Genomic DNA, 19,238 nt, shown 5'->3' on the forward strand with positions numbered 1-19,238 from the left:
CTCAGATATCCAACTTCCCAGACACATCAGGGGAGGGACCAACTCCCCTGCCCCCATCACCCCAGCCGGCCAGCGGGTCCAGGGACCTGGCTCTCGCTGGGCTGGGGGATTATCCCCATTCTCTGTGTCTCTGGCCAGGGCGGGCATTGCTACCTCTTTTATCCTCTCACAAAGGCCAGGCCCGCCGGGCCTGCTGTGTCAGAGTTTCTGTGGCCGGGGGAAGCCTTACTTCCTTTTCTCCCGCCAAGCCCAGAGGGCCGTGCAGAGTCTGCCAGCTTGCCGGGGGCCACTGCTCTAGCTCCAGGACAGGTGAAAGGCTCATGGGTGACTCAGCACTGGGAGGAGAAGGCTGAGGGGTCACTCATGGAAGGACAGAGAGAGACCTCCTCTTCAAGAGACATGATAATACTGCAGCATGAGGTCTGTAGGGTAGACTTAAAGAAGGACTTCCAGTTAGAGCTGGTCAATATTAGCCAGGGGTGGGGCCAGCTGGCTCCCATTATTGAGAAATAATCAGTGATCTATAAGTTTGGTTGTGTGCCCACCATATTCTGGCTACTTGTGGTAGTCAGCTCTAGTCCCAGGTTAGGGAATTCTGCAAGAGAGGAAAAGGAGAAGATTCCTTCTAGAATGTGGCTAGGTGGGTCACTTGAACTGTCCTAACATTCTGAGTTCTCACAGTCTTCTGGGTAGGAGACCACATGGGAAGATAGGAAGCATGGTGGGGGCACATGGTACCACACAATTAACCCTTCTCTCTACTCCACCCACAGGTTGCTTTTTGGAGAAGTCCCTGCTAAAGTGGCAAAGAGATTTCCCATGTGACACTCCAAGGTGCCTTTGAGGAAGGCTGTCTCTGAGGACCTCCCTTTGAGCCGATGGAGAACTGGGCTCCCCACGCCCTCTCTGTCCCCAGCTGAGATTATGGTGGATTTGGGCCATGGCCCAGGCCTGGGCCTCCTGCTGCTGACCCAGCCCCGGAAGCGTTAGCAAGAGCCCTGTGCCATCCACCCTCCCAGAGACCACCCCTCCTCCCAGGGGCCTGGAGCTGGAGAGTGACTATGCGGCTTGGGCTGTGTGTGGTGGCCCTGGTTCTGAGCTGGACACACCTGGGCATCGGCAGCCGTGGTATCAAGGGGAAGAGGCAGAGGCGGAGTGAGTAATGGAGCAGGCGGCCGCTGCTGGCCTGGGGAGTGGGAGGGGGCCAGCGGGAGGAGAGGGCCTTCAGGGGGTTATTCTGTGATGACCCTTGCAGATTTCCACTTTGTCTGTTACAACTTTGTAGATTACTCAGTAGATGACCCTGTTTGTGTATCACCCAGTTGGTGGATTAATTTGTTGAGATTACCCACTGTGTAGATTACTCACTTTGTCTATTTTTCCCTTTGTAGACTCTGCTTTCTAGATTAACCCCCCTCTTGTGAGGATCCAGGTTGTGGATTATGCCCTTTGACATAACACCAGCTTTGTGTGGTATCCATGGAGATGCTTCCCTGGCCCCCACCCCAGTGTGCTGAGCTCTCTCACCAGAGGAGTTCAGGGTTCCTTTCTTTTAGTGCTGGCTGACCTGCAGCCCTCAACCCCTCTGGGCTGAGAATTCCATGCTGTAGCTTGGCAGTGGGCTACAAGGCTTCCCCTGCCTGGATCATGGGGCAAGGACAGGGAAATAGGGAGGGTTATGAGACTATGGGATTCAGGGAGGGGCATCTGGGGTTAGGGGAGTCAGGTGGACAGGGCTGTGGCCCTACCATCCTTCAAACCCAAGCGGCTTCACTTTTCCCTGTTTTCAGTAATGAGCTTCCACGTGTGATGTCACTGGAAGAGAGGAGTCCCATAGTTTAAAAAGAAAAGTCCTGCCATTGTACAGATGCTAAGAAAGGGGAAGAAATAGGCCTCAAGACACACGCAGTCAGTGTTGGAACCAGGTCTCCTAAAGCCTGTGAGCCCAGTTTTCTTGAGAAACAGAGTTCAATAGAGGGTAAGAGTAACCTGCATCCACCCCCTGGCTAAGGGCTTCTTAGTCTGGTTTCTGTCTCCAGTGATGGGGTCCCATATGTTATGTGAGCAGCATGGGAGAGACTCATGCTAGGGGGAGAGTGGGAACCCTAGAGTCCCCTTTTGATGTCCCCCCTCCCAAGAGATGCCATCCCCATAGGCAAGAGGTCTTCCTGAAGTCTAGCTCAAGTACCTCTTTCTTTCTTTTCTTTCTTTCTTTCTTTTTGAGATAGAGTCTCATTTTATCGCCCTAGGTAGAGTACTGTGGTGTCACACAGCTCACAGCAACCTCCAGCTCCTGGGCTTAGGCGATTGTCTTGCCTCAGCCTCCCAAGTAGCTGGGACTACAGGTGCCTGCCGCAACGCCCGGCTATTTTTTGTTGTTGTTCTTGCAGTTTGACCGGGGCTGGGTTTGAACCCACCACCCTCGGTATATGGGGCTGGCGCCCTACTCACTGAGCCACAGGCACTGCCCAAGTACCTCTTGCTTCACATTTCCCTTCTCCTTCAGCCAGAGGCCCACCAATGAAGGCTGAAAGGCAGTAGAGTTCTGTTGGGTTTCCACGGGAGCAGCCAAGGCCAGAACTTAGCCTGGGGAGAGAAGCTCAGAGAATTGGTGAAGCTGAAAATCCCTGGCTTAACAAACAATTAGAGACGGTTAGGTTTAATCAGCAGCAAGGCCTTGATTTCCCTCCCTCTCATCGGTTGTGGCAAGTATTTTGGACTCCATGGGCCAGATGCCGTTTAGCCATTTATAATCAGTCTCCTCTATTTCCGAAATGAGAGAGAGAGGGTGAAAGCAACCATTCGCGCTCATGCGACATGCACGAGTGGTCACACTTATGCTCACACATGCTGAGCCACACACCCACCCACGCTGGGGGTCATAAGACCTGAGTTCAAGTCTGTTGTACTGAAAAGAAAAAAGCACTAGAGTGGGCGTCGGAGAGGGCTTGGTGTCACTGGTCTTAGCAACGGCCAATCTAATGCAGCAATTTTGATGTTCCTGCTTTCATAAGGCCACATCTAACAGCTTTGGCAGCATGTGAACCAGCTTTTGCTACTAAGTCATGTGAGTAATAGACAGTCTTGATGGTGACAGTCAAGAGAGAGGTGAGGTGTGGGGAGAATCAGAGGCATGTAGTGAGGGTCCAGAATGGACAGAGGCTTGGGGAGAGATGAGATTCTTAGTGATACTTGTTACATAATAATTGTAACAGTCACAGTCACAAAGCTGAAATGTATAGGAATATAATAAGGCTGACATAGGTAATAGATATGCATTTTTAACAACCTTTGTAAAACGTCAAGCTCTGTGTAGACTTCAGGATGCAAATCATTGTTATATGAACAATGCACAGACCATTTTGCCCTAGGATCTCTGGGGGAAGTAGGGGAGGGAAGGGAGAACCAAGACACCTGTGTGTGCCTGGTCAGGCCTCTGGACAGTGTCAGAGGGTGCAGGGTGGGCACAGGCGTGGGGCAGACTTGGGGCACAGGTGGATGTGCTGCGCATCTGAGCCTCAGAGCCTCAAGGCTGTTGACTTTATCTGACATCCCTCAACTGCAGGTCAGCAGGGCTGTCAGAAAACACTTAATATCATTCTGGTCCTGAGCTGCACACCAGTTTTGAATCCAGAAATGTCCAGTCTCAGGGTCTGAGTGATGGTCTCCCTGCATGGACCGGGGAGAAGTTGAGCAAAGAACTTCTCGTTAGCTTTGAGTTGTGAAGTCTCCTGGCAAGGCCATGACTGCCCCTTCCTCCTCTCTTCTCTTCCCCCTCCTTTTTCACTGTCTGATCCTCCCCTCTTCTCCTCTCTCTGCACCTCCCCTCACTAAGCCCTGTCTTCTTCTAATGAACCCCCAACTCTTTGGGTACCTTTTCTATCTGGGGTCCCTGTACCTCCACAAGCCTCATCCCCTCACCATCCCTTTCATGGAGCACTCCCGTTCCTGAGCTCTTTCTCCTCTCTAATTCCTAGCCCCCTCAGTCCTGCCCCCCAAAGGCCCCATTCCTTCACTGAACCCTGACTCCTCTGGAGCTATAATCCCATTTTGACCCTTCTTGCTGCCCCGTGCTCCCCTGCAGCTTCTAGCCCCTGCCTCGATGAACACCCTTAGGTTCCCTCTTCCCTCACAGATCCATTCATTCTTTGGGTCATTCAGCAAATGTTCCCTGAGAACCAATAGAGCCTGCCTTGGATTACAGAAATGAATTCTGAGGAGCCCACAAGGCAGTAGGGGGCAGTGAGTCCATTTCAACCAGTGTCCAGAATGCTGCGACAAGGGTCAACCCAGGGGCCTGGAAGAGCCCAGAGCAGCTGGGAGAAGGCATGGGGTATTTATTTGGGAGGTGGGGTGCTGCTAGGAGTAGCTGGGGAAATGATTTATTGATGGGGTTTGAGAGTGGCCTAGGATTTTAACTAGAGAAGCTGTGCTTATATCTGTTTCATACCTTGGGGATTTTTTTTTTTTTTTTGTAGAAACAGAGTCTCATTTTATTGCCTTCAGTAGAGTGCTGTGGCATCACAGCTCACAGCAACCTCCAACTCCTGGGTTTAGGTGATTGTCTTGCCTCAGCCTCCCGAGTAGCTGGGACCACAGGTGCCCACCACAACGCCCGGCTATTTTTTGTTGCTGTTCAGCCAGGGTGGGTTTGAACCCGCCACCCTTGGTATATGGGGCCAGCGCCCTACCCACTGAGCCACAGGCGCTGCCCACCTTGGGGATTTTTTCTATGGAAAAGAATGGTTCTGCTGCTAAAACAAAAAGCTCAGTGCTCCTTAGGATAGAGCAACAAAAGCTGCCTGGAGCCAAAGGAAGGCTCTTGGTAGAGGTCAAATCATCAAGCTCTTGGTACGCACCAGGTTGAGAGTTCAGACTTGGCCTGACTTGAGCCAGAGTCTCACTCTGTCACCCTGGGTAGAGTGCCATGGTGCTGTCATAGCTCACAAATCCAACCTCCAACTCCTAGGCTTAAGCCATCCTCCTGCCTCAGCCTCCCAAGTAGCTGGGACCACAGGTGCCCACCACCATATGCAGCTTATTTTTCTATTAGTAGAGATGGGGTTTTGTTTTGCTCAGGCTGGTCTCAAACTCCTGAGCTCAAGCAATCCTCCAGCCTTGGCCTCCCAGATGATTACAGGTGTGAGCCCCTGTACCCGGCCCACTGGGAGGTTTTAATCAGGTAATCAGGGGTACACAGGGTCCAACTACAGTAGAGGGTGAGGGGAGGTGGCAGGAGACAAGCAACCTAGTTAAGAGGCTGTTTTGACTCAGAGGAGAGACAGTCAAAGTCTAAACTAAGTTCCTAGTTGAGTTAAAGAACCCTGGGTCTTCCCCAGAGGACATGTCCAGGGCTTACCTAATGTGCAGGGAATGGCACTGAGTCCCAGGAAGTCACAGGAACAGACAGCTCCCAGGACACCATGTTGCCTGACAAGCCTCTTGCCTGCCCCTTTCTGAGGCCTCACTCCGTGGCCTCCTAGCCCTGCCAAGTGCACTCAGATCCGTCTTACCAAATCTAGTTTCTTCAGTGCTAGGATCCACCCCAAAACCAAGGTCATTATTCCCTGGGGTCAGGGTGAATGTCTTCACTCCCCTTGACCCTAACCCGACCTTCCCTGGGTCTCCTTCCTATCAACTCCAGTCTCTACCCTTTAGTGAATGAATGCTCACTGAGATCTATCCACACACCAGCCCCCTTCTTGAGCCTCTGTCACTCACCGTACCCTCAACCTTACATCCCAGGAGAGCCCTGTTCCCTTGTGGAGACTTAGCCTTCTCTAGGCTTCTATTCAGAAATGACAGACTCTGCCTTCCAAAGCTCTCTTTAGAGGGAGAAAAAAGCATGTGAGCAGATAATAACAAGAAAAGGTGATATCTGCCATGACAGATTCAAGTACTGGAGGCATGGAAACACGGAGAAATACTCCATTCAGATTCTGCAAGGAGGTGAGATCAGGGAAGACCTCCTGGAGGAAGTGACTTTAATTCTGAGGCTTCAGGCTTGAAGACACAGAAGTGTGAAATAGTGTTTGTCCAGAAAAACAAAAATAGCTTGATATTGCTTAGGGGTGGTATTGAGAGATGAGGTGGCTGGGATCAACCTGGAAAGCGTTTTAGGCCAGGCAGGGAGCTGGGTCTTCACTCTGGAGGTGATGGGGAGCCAGGGGTAGAGTTTAGGAGTGGATGTGAAAACACTGGATTTTTGGTTTAAAATTGCTGTATTAGGTGATGAGGAAGGTGGGAAATGGAAGAAATGAAGCCCCTGGGCCTATGTGAGCCAGAGTGATTCTTCAGGGAGTAGGAAGGGGCTGGACCACCTGGAACAAGCCCTCATCATTGCCCACGGATGGAGGAAGCTGGGAGCAGGAGGACCTGAGGGGACATAGCCTGCTGCCTCAGTGGAGAGGGCTGGGAAGCAGAGTGCTTGGGGTGGAGGGTGTGAGGTGGGTGGGTGCGTGGAAAGGCAAAGCTCTGTGTGTATGTGTGTGAAGAAGTCAGGAAGGAGGCTGCCGCCCCAGTGAGTCTCCTGCCCTTGCCAGGCTTACCTAGCTGCCTCAGTCAGGCTTACAACCCTATGAGGCTTCCTTCCCTGAGTGCCACCTCCCATGACAGGCAAGCAGCAGGGGGAGAGCTTCCTGCACCCTGGTCCTTGCATCCTCGTCCATCCACGCCCTTCCTTGGCCCCTTTCCTCCCCAGTAGAATACCTGAAGCCCTTTTTCCATTCTGTGAACCCTCTGAGATGTTCAGAGGCCTTGGAGCCTTTGCACAAGCTATTCCTCCTGTGTGGCAACCCCTCTACTCCAGGCTGCAGGGTCAGAGAGTGTCCTCTGTCACTCCTCTGCATCCCCTCTACAGTCTGTGTGTGGCCCTGCTTCCCTCCTCCCTGGGTGGGCCTCTGCTCTACCTCCACAGCCTAGCTCATGGTGCACCTGGGCACCTGTGAGGTGTGCAGCTAATGTCGCTATGACTGAGCATCAGTTTTCCCTTTTGAATTATTAGGCATCCCCCCAAAACACATGTCATCTTTCAAGATGTATTCCCACTGTCAGTCCTTTCTCGTTGGCTCTCCACTTCTCACTCTCTTGCTGAGCTGAGAGCACCCTTTGGTCTCTGTCCCCTGATAGATGCCCCCACTTGTCCCTGAGCCACCATCCCTGTCTGAGCTGCCAGCCCTCATGGAGCCCAACTCCTTGGTCCCTTGTCCCTGAGTCAGGCATCTGGTCCCTCCCCCTGATCAAGGCTGAGCTCACCTCTGAGCTCTGCACCTTGGCCCTCCTGTGTCCTCATCATCCTGGTCTTTACTCCATTGATTCCCCACCAGTGATTCTCCTAGCCCCACCCCGGCTGCTTTGTCCTCTCTGGCTCTGTCTGTGCTCTCTGGTTTTCTTCCCCATCCCTCTCTTTGCTTTTTCCCCTGCCTCCTTCTGTCCTACTTGCCGCTCAGTGCACTGGTGCCCACCATTCCACCCAAACTGTCCTTCTCAAGGTCACCCAATCAATAATCAATGACGGCTAATTATAGAGTCTCATAGGTTTGCTTCAGAGCTTGCCAGCCCCAAGCTGCCTTCAGCCGCAGCCACTGAAGATCTCTCCCTTGTGATGTGGCTCCTGTTGCCTCTCCCTCTCCAAGGGTCCTTCACTTCTTTCCTGGGTCCCCTTCCCCTGCTTAGCTGTGTGTTTGGGTGCCTCCTCTGGGGGCTACCTTTCCTTCCTGTGGTCTACCCAGCAGTGACCCCAGTTCTCCTTCCCCTGCCCTCCCCTCCTTCTGCTTCCTCACCTGCCTTTACTCCTTGATCACGGCCCTCTGCGTCCACCCCCACTGCCCCACAACCTGTGGGGTGCCAATTCCCTGTGTGGCATCTCAGCAGCAGTCAATGCATCGACCCCTCCCTCTTTAGTTGACTATGCTCTTTTTCTGGCTTCCATAAAACAGTATGATCCTCTTGTCCCCTGCCAAGGCCTCTTTCTGTCCTTCTCTAAAATGTCTGTTCCTTCTCTTACTCCCTAGACTCCACTCTTCTTGCCATCTCATGGGCCCATGTGCCTTTGATGACTGTTTTCATGTTCAGGACTCCACGTCTCAATCTCCAGCCAAAATATTTCTCTGGAGTTCCAGACCCCCACTAGACACCCTCCCTGGGCTATCCCGCAGTAACCTCAAACCTGACACTTTGACACTTGGCAATTCACCATTCCCCTATCCAACCTGCTCCTCCTCCCGTCATCCCTCTCTCAGGGAACAGATGATGGCCACCCTTTACTCAAGCCCAGCTTCCTGAAGTCACCTGGACTCATGCTTGTTCCTGTGGGCCACCCCACACTGAGTCCATCCCCTTGTTTTACTGGCCCTGATGCCTGGCTGTCCCATGTCTGCTTCTCTTAGCTCAGCCTAAGTGCCTGAGCTGCATGGACTTCCATCCCAGGAGTTGTCTGCCTGCACTTCTGCCCCTCCTAACTATTCTCCACTCTCTCAGTGATCTTTCTAAAGTGCTACCCTGACCTCATCTCCCATTGTAACCACCCAGTGATCCCTCTTTGCCTTCAGGAAAGTGTCTAACCTCCTTTATCCTGGTCTATTCCGTCTTCCTTCCCCAGTTTCCTATCTGATCATCCAGTCCACACTCCTACTGTGCTGACCTCATTCCATATCCCCCTGTGGGCCACACTTTTTTCCCACATTATTGACAGCATGTAAGAAAAACCCACACACACTGACTCAGCACCATTGCTCGGTGGTTAGGGCACTGGCCATATACACTGGGCTGGTGAGTTCGAACTTGGCCCGGGCCTGCTAAACAATAATGACAACTACAACAACAACAAAAAATAGGGCACTGTGGCTTCAGCCGAAGAGAGTCGCTTCAGCCCAAGAGTTTGAGGTTGCTGTGAGCTGTGATGCCATGGCACTCTACCAAGGGCAACATAGTGAGACTGTCTCCAAAAAAAAAAAAAAAAAAGATGCACACAAAAATTGCTGATGGTCAAATGGGGGATGGACAGCGGAGAAGGTGCCATTTGCAATCTGTCTTCAACAAAGGTGATAACCAAGGAATAAATGAGTGTGGCAATGTAGCTGGAGAGGGCTGCAGATGGGACACCTGGATCACCTCGGTAACTGAACCAATGTGAAAAACAAGAGAGAAGGAGTATTCACTTCAATAACAAATTAGATTTAAAAAGTGGAATAATAGAAGATTCAATATCATAGAAGTGGAGATGGTTCCTAAACTAGGATGATTTATTTGTGATCCAGCTGAATAAAGGCCTAAAGTAGAAGAAAATTAATCCCAGGGACTCCCTCAGAAGCTTCAATACAGTGTTTGGAGTACTTTTGCTCATACAATGACTATACAATAAGAACAGTAGTAATTTTTAAATTTATTGATTAAATTATTTAAATAGCAACATCAACTCTATACAGGTATCACTTTTCTTTTTTTCAGACAGAGTCTCACTTTGTTGCACAGGCTACAGTGCAGTGGTGTCATCATAGCTCACTGCAAAATCATCCTCCCACGTTAGCCTCCCACATAGCTGGGGCTCCAGGTGTGTACCACAATGCCCTGCTAATTTTTATTTTATTTTATATTTTTTGGAGGCAAGTCTCATTTTCTTACCCTTGGTAGAGTGCCATGGCATCATAGCTCACAGCAACCTCAAACTCTTGGGCTGAAGCAATTCTCTTGCCTCAGCCTCCCAAGTAGCTGGGACTACAGGCACCTGCCACAATGGCCAGGTATTTTTAGAGACGAGGTCTTGCTCTAGCTCAGGCTGGTGTTGAACCTGTGAGCTCAGGCAATCCACCTTCCTAGGCCTCTCAGAGTGCTAGGATTATAGGCGTGAGCCACTATGCCTGACCCCTCCCCCCACTAATTTCTTAAGAAATTTTGTAGAGATGGGGTCTCCCTATATGCTGCTTAGGCTGGTCTCAAGTTCCTGGCCTCAAATGATCCTCTAGCCTCAGTCTCCCAAAGTGCTGGGATTATAGGCATGAGCCACTGTGGCTGGCCATAAATTCCATATTTTAAAAAAATTAGTCTAGGTCAGGCATTGTGGCTCATGCCTTTCATCCTAGCACTCTGGGAGGCTGAGGTAGGAGGATCACTTAAGCTCAGGAGTTTGAGCCTGAGCAGGGGTAAGACCCCATCTCTACTAAAAATAGAAAAATTAGCTGGGCCTTGTGGCAGGCATCTGTAGTCCCAGCTACTCAAGAGGCTGAGGCAGGAGGATTGCTTGAACCCAGGAGTCTGAGGTTGGAGTGAGCTAGACTGATGCCACTGCACTCTGTCTGGGCAACAGAGTGAGACTCTGTCTGAAAAAAAAAAAAGTTAGCCTTACTATACTTTCAGTTTTCTTTTTTTTTGTTTGTTTGTTTGAGATAGAGTTTTACTTTGTCACTGTAGGTAGAGTGCTGTGATGTCATAGCTCACAGCAACCTCAAACTTCTGGGCTCAAGAGATCCTCTTGTCTCAGCCTCCCAATTAGCTGAGACTACAGGCGCTGGCCACAGTGCCCAGCTAATTTTTAGAGACGAGGTCTCACTCTCAGGCTGGTCTTGAACTCATGAGCTCAAGCAATCCAAACCCCCTTGGCCTCCCAGAGTGCTAGGATCACAGGCCTGAGCCAGTGTTCCTGGCCTGGCCATACTTTCAGTTTCCGTGTGACCTTATATCATCCTATCCTAGCCTTCATATACACTTTGTTGGCTCTGCCTGAAACTCATACCAGCTGAGAAAGTTTGTTCAAGTAATTTATCCTTTCCATTCCTTCATCTGTAAAAATAAGAATAGAAAAAGAAAAAGTAAAATAATAACAATCACAATAGTACATATCTGGTGGGTTTTTGAAAGCCTTCTGTGAATTATACTCATTAAACACTAAGGACAGTGCCTGGCAGTTAGTGACACACTGCCATTGTTGTGGTTATTAGTGTGTCATTATGATGACTGTTGTGATTGTCTCCTTTCTAACTTCTACTCATTCTCCTGTTCTGAGAGTGGGAACCATTCCTGGAGCACAGAACTCTCCATCTCTCCCAGCAGTCCTCGGGAGTGGACATCCTTATCTTCCTTTGCAGGGATGGGAAGGGAGGCGCACGGGATTCCACCTTCTTCCCAGGTGCCCAGACTGGGAAATTAGCTCTAAAGTCTGAGCTCTGAGTCAGCGGTACCCACTGACTCCTGCCATCTCTGTGCAGATGGTCCTTGCTCCTCACTGTGGTTCCTCCTCAGTGGCTCCTCATGACAGATGACAGAAAAAGGCATACACATTTCAAGAAAGGAAAAAACTGTATTAAAATTGTAATACTCAGCCTCGCATGGTGGATTGCTTGAGCTCAGGAGTTTGAGACCAGCCTGAGCAAGAGCGAGACTCTGACTCTACTAAAAACAGAAAAACTAGCCAGGCGTAGTGGTGCATGCCTGCAGTCCCAGCTACTCAGAAGGCTGAGGCAGAAGGATCGCTTGAGCCCAGGAGTAGTTTGAGGTTGCTGTGAGCATGATGCCACAGCACTCTACCCACAGTGACAGAGTGAGACTGTCTTTAAAAAAAAAGGAAAGAAAGAAAAGAAAAGAAAGAAAAAAAATGGGGGCCGGACATGGTGGCTCATTCCCAGCACTCTGGGAGACTGAGGAGGGAAGGTCGCCTAAACTCATGAGTTGAGACCAGCCTGAGCTAGAGCGAGACCCCTTCTCTAAAAATAGCTAGGCATTGTGGCAAGTGCCTGTAGTCCTAGCTACCTGGGAGGCTGGGGCAAGAGAACCGCTTGAGTCTGAGGTTGCTGTGAGCTATGACGCCATGGTACTCTACTGAGGGTGACAAAGTGAGATTCTGTCTAAAAAAAAAAAAAACTGTAATACTCAAGTCACTTTTTTTCTTTAGGTGACAGTGATGGGAATCAAGGTGTGTTTGAGTTCTGCAATTACAAAAGGTGCTTGAACGTGACTTGTATTCATCTTTTGTTATTGGTATATATTAATATAGTTTTTTTCCTTTCTTAAAATGTGTATGTATTTTTTGGCACCCTGTCTGTATTTCCCATCCTCTGCTTCCATCTCAACTTGCTTCTCTTTCCGTGGGCCTCTTTTCTTGTCTGACCTCACATTTCCCCACACCCTAGGCCAAACAGCTGGGCATCCCCCAGCCTGCTCCCCACCTCTCTCTTCTCTCTAGCCATTCTGGCCTGCTGACTGCATTCTCTGAGCACCTCTCAAATCTTTTTCCCTCCATTTTCTCTGAACAGAATTTTAAGACTGTCTCCCCTTTCTCACCTGGATGATGTAGTTGGCTTCCTCCCCAAAAGTCTGACTTTGATCCGTGCCCTGGCTGCCCTAGAAATCTTTCCAATAAGTAAATGGGACTGGGTCTCATCCCTGCTTAAAATGCTCCAGTGGCTTCCTGCTGTCTAAATAGCTCTGAGAAGGTCCTGAGGAAGACTCTGCAAAACAAGTGTCCTGTGGACAAAATGTTTAGGAAACATGGCTCACTCGTCCTCCTTAAAGAATCACTCTACAGGTGGTGCCTGTAGCTCAGTGGGTAGGGCACCAGCCACATACACCCAGGCTAGAGGGTTCGAACCCGGCCAGGGCCAGCTAAACAACAATGACAACTGCAACAACAACAATAAAAAAAACTGGGCGTTGTGGCGGGCGTCTGTAGTCCCAGCGACTTGGGAGGCTGAGGCAGGAGAATCACTTAAGCCAAAGAGTTTGAGGCTGCTGTGAGCTGTGACGCCACAACACTGCATCCAGGACAACATTTTGAGTCTCTGTCTCAAAATAAATAAATAAATAAAAAAGAATCACTCTACGCAGGAACATAGTAAAGGTTGCAAGAGGGGCTATCGTGAAGAATTTTGTTTAGATTTGTTTGAACCTCTGGCTCCTGGTCTTACTTAATGCAGAATCGTTTTTCCACATCGTCCTATTAATGAGAATCACGTTCCGAGGAACGCTCTTTGGGAAGTGTCACCTGGCAGCATCAGTTTCAAGTTCTTTAGCATCATAGGATATAAACATAGGACTCATTTTTTCACCACTCCCCTCCCGTTCTTACCTCCACCCCAAATTATCTGCATTTCCTCCTGTTGGGTAGGTTTGCACCTCCATGGTGGTCCTGCTCCTTGTTTTTACTTCCTAAAGGACAAATCTCTACTATTATTCTTCAAGAGTCAGCCCCAATGGCACCTCCTTTGTGAATCCTTTCACTCCTTCTTTTTGGGTCTACTACTGCATGGCCTTGTACCTGTTTGTGGGTCTGTTTATTCCACTAGAGATGAGTTCCTTTGCTGCGCAGCCCAGTGCAGGGCTCACATTGCATGTGGTGCCCGGCAGAAGCTCAGTGAGTGTTGGAAGGAATGAGATCAGTGTTCTGAGACTTGGTGCTGGGATGGAAGACCATGCTGCTTCAAAGCATGGTTCAAAGCCAGAGCCTCTCATCCTTGGTGACTTTGCCATTTTGGACCAAATATGTGTCCTATGCATTGTAGGATCTTTAGCAGCGTCTGTGACCCCCTACCCCATTAATGCCAGTAACAGCCCCTCTCCCCTCTCCTCTAGACCTAATAAATCATCTCTAGGCATTGTCGAATGTCCCCTGGGGAGGAGCAAAATCATCTCCAGTTGAGACCGTTGTTCTAGTCGTTGTTTATTCCAGTTGCCTTCCTATCTCTGGGTAGGTGGCTCTTTTCCCAGCTTAATGCTTTACCCCTCTTGTCCTTAAAACTTTCTCAACTTTCTTGGGTATAAAAGAATAACAGCTACAAGAAAAACTATCCTTCCATGCCTGAGGCTGAATTTTTCTTGCTCTAGGGAGAGTAGGGATAGTTCCAGGAAGGGTGCAGCTTCAGTTGCTTCTCCAGGGATGGTGGTGCAAGCCTAGAGGATGAGCCTGTGTTGTGCCTGGAGCTAGGCAGGCACGTGGGACCCATGGGTGATCTTGCTCAGGCATCTGTGCTAGTTCTCTGGGGAGAAGGTACTGGGAACATTTATAAAGCAGCCTTGCAGGGAGCTGCCAGCCTGGCCTGTGCTTCTGAGAAGCGCCTTCCTCCAGTAGAAGGAAACTCCAGCCTACTCACGTCCTGCCTGAGTGGGAGCTTGGGAAGATGGGCTCTCTGCTTCAGCCGACTTCTCACCCTGGCTTGGCCCTTTGCAGTCAGTTCTGAGGGAAGCCAGACCTGCTCCAAGGGCTGTGAGCTCTGCTCAGAGGTCAACGGCTGTCTCAAGTGCTCGCCCAAGCTGTTCATCCTGCTGGAGAGGAACGACATCCGCCAGGTGGGCGTCTGCCTGCCATCCTGCCCTCCTGGATTCTTCGACGCCCGCAACCCCGACATGAACAAGTGCATAAGTGAGTTGTGGGCAGGGCTGCGGAGGGCTCAGGCTCTGGGCCGGGGGAGGGTGCTTTGAACCATTTGTGCTCAGTTGACAAGAGGAGTTGAGGGGACGCTGAGGGGAGGAGAAGCTCCCAATGCAAGTATCTCACCCACGCTTCCTACCTAGTGTCCACACCACAAACTCGGCTCCTCCCTCCCAGCCTGCGTCTACTGGTACTCCCATGGGTCACAATCTCGTGTCCCAACCCATCACCCAAGCCACAGCCTTCATCTGTGCGGCCAGCTCATCCAGCCAATCACCAGATCCTGCCCACTCATCCCCTTTCCATTCTCACTGCCGCTGTCTCACCCAACTTCCCAGCACTGCTCTCCTGGACCATTGCAATAGCCTTTCAACTGCCCTGCTCTGGATCTCTGAAACCCTCCCACTGCACTGCAGCCAGAAAGATGCTTCTCAGACACACAACCTATGCCAACACACTTCTTAAAAAGCACTATTGGCTCCACACTGCGGGGAAAGGCAAGCCCTGTCAGCACGCTCTCCCACCCTCTCCTCCCCCGGTCTTCTGGCTCTGCTTTTCCATGCCAGCCACAGTTCCATGTGCTCCAAGGCACGTGCTATCATATCTGCATCCCATCTCTATAGCCACAGCTGTGACACTCTAGGGGCCACACAGGGAATGAACTCGAAGGAACAATGCCAACACTCCCGCCCTCCTGTTCAGTGCCTTGCAGTTTAGAGTGCGTTTCCAGATCTCGTATCAGCTGTCTCACAACTACCTTTGGAAGGAGACAGGGAAAAAGTGATGGTGCCCTTTTTAGAGCTGACAACATCAAGGCTCAAGGCGAAATGACTGGCCCAGGGTTAGCAGCCTGGGCTTTGGCATCAACTCTGTTACTCAGCCTTGTGTGACCTTGAGCACGTCTCAGCTTCTCAACACCTCATCTTTAAGATGGGAATATGAGTTCTTACCCCCTAGGGTTGTTGTGAGATGCACACTGTCTGGCACTTAATAAATGGTAGCTGCTATTGTTCTTATTTTTTGGTCTTATTTTACTGGCATCTAAGCTCAGGATCAAAGAGTCAAGCCACAAGTGAAAGCCACAAGCTCCTGTCAAGGGAGAAGGGGGGTGAGACAGAGACAAAGCCGCAGAGGCCGGGAGGTACAAGGAGGGTGGGGAGTTTATGAGGACAGGGGACCCTGGGAGCTGCCCTATTGGTCCTCTGAGTATTTGAGGTAGGGAGTTCATGGCTGTGCCCACTCCTGGGAAACTGGCAGCCTGGGCTTCAGGTGCCAGAGACCAGGAAGAAGTCAGCCTCACCCATACTCTGGGAAGGGAGAGGTTATGAAAGATACTGTCTGCTTCCAGACAAGCCCTGCACGGCCCACCCTCCCCCTAGTCCCCCAGAGGAGAGAGCTGGTAGGAGGGACCCAGGAGTCCAACCAAGGTGGTTCCAGGATCTCAGCCTTGTACAAAGAGAGGAATTTTCCCTGGGATTGCTCCCACTCTTCCAAGCAGATTCTTTCTGCCTCAAGCAAGACAAAACCAAGGTTTGGGGGAAGAGGGGATCACATGGGGGTCATTTGATTTCTGTTCAACTTTCATTAGGGTGGCCCTTGGGACGCTATGAAATGCTGAAACACTCCTCTCTCACTCTGCCAAGCCGTAAGGACCTCACCCTTCTCCTCTCTGGGGCCCAACCTTGGGCTCCAGGGCCTGAGATTGGGTTCAGGTTAGGTTGGCCGATGGCAACAAGCATCCCAACTGACCTCAAGGGTGGCTGCTTCAGCCCCTCCCCCTGCCTGCCCTTGCCCTCTCTGTGTGCGTGGGTGTGGATGGAGGGCACTGGGGCTGGGGAGAGAAGGGGGAATGTCCTCTCCAGGCTGGGCCAGAGGCCCCCAATCCATTCTCTCCTCAGAATGCAAGATTGAGCACTGTGAGGCCTGCTTCAGCCACAACTTCTGCACCAAGTGTAAGGACGGCTTGTACTTGCACAAGGGCCGCTGCTACCCAGTGTGTCCCAAGGGCTTCTCAGCTGCCAACGGCACCATGGAGTGCAGCAGTCCTGGTAAGCTGTGGTGGGCACTGCAGGCAGAGGGTACAGGACCCCAGGAGAAGGGGTAGGGTGGGGTCTGGCCAGGGTTTGTGTGGCTGGGGGTGCTGTGCTAGGAGAGCTTGCCCCACCACTACCAGCTTGGGGTTCTCTAAGGAGTTTTCTGCCCTCTGGGCTAAAGCTCTGCAGAGGGCAGGTGGCGGAGATTCCCCTGGAGTATTCCGGGCTGTGGGAGGGGACACGACCCCCTCCACATCATCCTTCTCTCCCTTTCCCTTCCCTTGCTGCCAGCACAATGTGAAATGAGTGAGTGGTCCCCGTGGGGGCTCTGCTCCAAGAAGAACAAGTTCTGTGGTTTCCGGAGGGGCTTCCAGGAGCGGACACGCAGGGTGCTCCATGGCACTGGGGGGGACCAGGCCCCCTGCACCGACACCCAGGAGACCCGGAGGTGCACAGTGCAGAGGATACCATGTCCTGAGGGTGAGCTGCAGCTAGGGGTCGGGGCTCAGGTGCTAGCCATGGCAGGTCCCATCACCTCTGCTCAGGAGAGGGTCCTAGGGTGAGGCCAGACAGAGTGTCAACTTGAGACCTCATGCCCCTTCCAGCTAAGTGCCATGGCCAGGTGGAGCGAGGCCTCAGAGCTCCCTGTGCTGAAAGCCACAAGCTCCTGTGATCAGTATCTCTATAGTTTCTTCACTTCTTCTGAGCCAGTGGATGTTCACTCTAAGAGGGCTCCCACAGTCAGATGTGGGGGTGGAAAGGGGCGCTAAGACCAGAGAGGTGTAGTGATTCCACCAAGGTCACACAGCCTTCATTGACAGTGAGGTGGCTGCTACTGATTGCCTGACCCTAGAGGCAGCTGGTGGGGAGTAGGACTGGAGGGCTCTCCTGCCTGTCCTGAGGGCCACATCAAACACCTGGGAAGTGCTCTTGGCCCATCAGGATCCAAGGTCTGAGGAAGCCATGATGTTCCTGTGGGCATCGAGGATTGGAGGGTGGCAAGGCCCCTGAGATCCTTCTTAGTGCCTGTGTGGCAGCATCCTCTGAAGTGGCTGCTGGTCAGAGGAGGCCTGCTCCTTGCTCCGCACCCTCCTTCAGCTTCTTCACATTCCCTCCCAGGGCCCTCAGCCATGCCCAGAGCCTCCCTGCACATCCGTGGTTGATTCTTCCTGCTGTTGGCTTCTTACAGGGCAGAAGAGGAGGAAGGGCAGCCAGGGCCGGCAGGAGAATGTCAACAAGAACCCTGCCAGGAAGGAGAGCAAGGAGCCAGGCACTGGCTCTCGGAGACGCAAGGGGCAGCAACAACAGCAGCAGCAAGGGACGGTGGGGCCGCTCATATCTACGGGGACTACCTAGGGACATGGTCCAGTCTCTGGGCTGTGCAGGAGTCCAGCGCTGCTCTGTGTGATGAAAGCTTTCTTGAACTGGAGCATGGGGGGCAACATGTACACACACACTCCATCCATCCATGCACACACAGACACACAAATCCTTGTCCAAATATGCAACCATACATACACGCACACATGTGTTGTGTGTACACACACATGCACACACACACAACTGAGGCCACTAGAAGACACTTCCATCCCTCAGGCCAGCCGTGCACACTTCGTTTACAAAGCTCCCTGTGGATGGACATGTCAGAGAGAATGTGTCCCAGCATCCGAGCCCAAGCTTTGCAGAGTGGAGCCTGCTGGGATGAGCTACTGGGATTGGACTGGCTGGTGGCAGATGGGAGCCAAAGCTTGAGGACTGCTGGGCCCCAGGGGAGTAGTCTTCTCCCTACCTTGTCGGGCACTCCCAGCTGTGTGACTTTATTGTTGGAGGGTATTGTTACACATCCATGGTACCTATCAGGGCTATCCTGACTCTGAAAACTGCTTAAAGTTTATTTCAAATTAAAAAAAAATTTAACAACAGCAGTAGCCACAGGCACCACATTCCTTTTCAGGAAGCAAGGATTGGTGAGGTACAGATGGAAGTAGGAGGGGACCCGGCTGGATTTCTTTTCTTTTTTGTAACTTAATTATTTTCCTTCTCTTTTAACTTTTTTTTTACAGGTTTGATTTTTTTTTGAATTTCAGATTAATATGAGGGTACAAATGCTTAGGTTACATTGTTTTCATTTCATTTTTTTTTTTTTTGAGACAGAGTCTTACTCTGTCACCCTTGGTAGAGTGCTGTGACATCATAGCTCACAGCAACCTCACACTCTTAGGTTCAAGAGATCCTTTTGCCTCAGCCTCTCAAGTACCCAAGTAGCTGGAACTATAGGCACCCAACACAATGCCTAGATAGTTCTTAGAGACAGTGTCTTGCTCTTGCTTAGCCTGGTCTCGAACTTCTGAGCTCAAGGGATCCATCTGCCTTGGCCTCCCAGAGTGCTGGGATTACAGGCATGTCCACTGCATCCTGCCTGTATTGTTTTCATTTCTAAGGTAAAGTGGACAGGGCTGAATTTCAAGAGACCCCCAATAGCTTTCTCAACAGAAGATCCAGAGCAGGAAGAAAACTTTGGGGCTAAATAGCTTCTCTACATCCTGGTTACTCAGAGAGTGGTCTGTGCATCAGCAGCAATGTCACTAGACAGCATGTTAGGAGTGAGAATCTCGGATCCCACCCTAGATCTGAGGAGCCAGTATCTGTGTTTTAACAAGATTCTGGATGACTGGATTCTGTACATTCTGGATGTACATGTAAGTTTGAGAAGTGTGCTCCAATTTATCCCCAAAGGCTGGAACAAAGGGCCCTGGCCAGCTTGCAATAGGAGAAATTCTGGTCATCTATAAAAGATGACTTTCCATCTGGGAACAGCAAACTCTACATACAGTCAATCCCTGGATTGC

At 51.0% G+C, this 19,238-nt stretch overlaps 1 protein-coding gene across 1 annotated transcript; it reads left to right on the forward strand.

The window, feature by feature from the left end:
• Nucleotides 1–1,061: 1,061 nt before the first annotated feature.
• Nucleotides 1,062–17,745, forward strand: RSPO1 (R-spondin 1). The gene is made up of 5 exons (XM_003788258.1): nt 1,062–1,155; nt 14,156–14,347; nt 16,255–16,404; nt 16,681–16,869; nt 17,579–17,745. The coding sequence occupies exons 1-5, from the start codon at nt 1,062–1,064 to the stop codon at nt 17,743–17,745; spliced, it is 792 nt and encodes a 263-aa protein (XP_003788306.1).
• The last annotated feature ends 1,493 nt before the right edge of the window (nt 17,746–19,238 follow it).

The sequence above is a fragment of the Otolemur garnettii genome, unplaced genomic scaffold (assembly GCF_000181295.1).
Source record: "Otolemur garnettii isolate 467f Iridium unplaced genomic scaffold, OtoGar3 scaffold00025, whole genome shotgun sequence".
In the NCBI taxonomy this organism is placed as follows: domain Eukaryota; kingdom Metazoa; phylum Chordata; class Mammalia; order Primates; family Galagidae; genus Otolemur; species Otolemur garnettii.

Coding starts and splice junctions, on each gene's coding strand:
- RSPO1 (XM_003788258.1), top strand. CDS start 1,062: ATGCGGCTTGGGCTGTGTGTGGTGGCCCTGGTTCTGAGCTGGACACAC. Junction 1,156..14,155: donor GGGGAAGAGGCAGAGGCGGA/GTGAGTAATGGA, acceptor GGCCCTTTGCAG/TCAGTTCTGAGGGAAGCCAG. Junction 14,348..16,254: donor CGACATGAACAAGTGCATAA/GTGAGTTGTGGG, acceptor TTCTCTCCTCAG/AATGCAAGATTGAGCACTGT.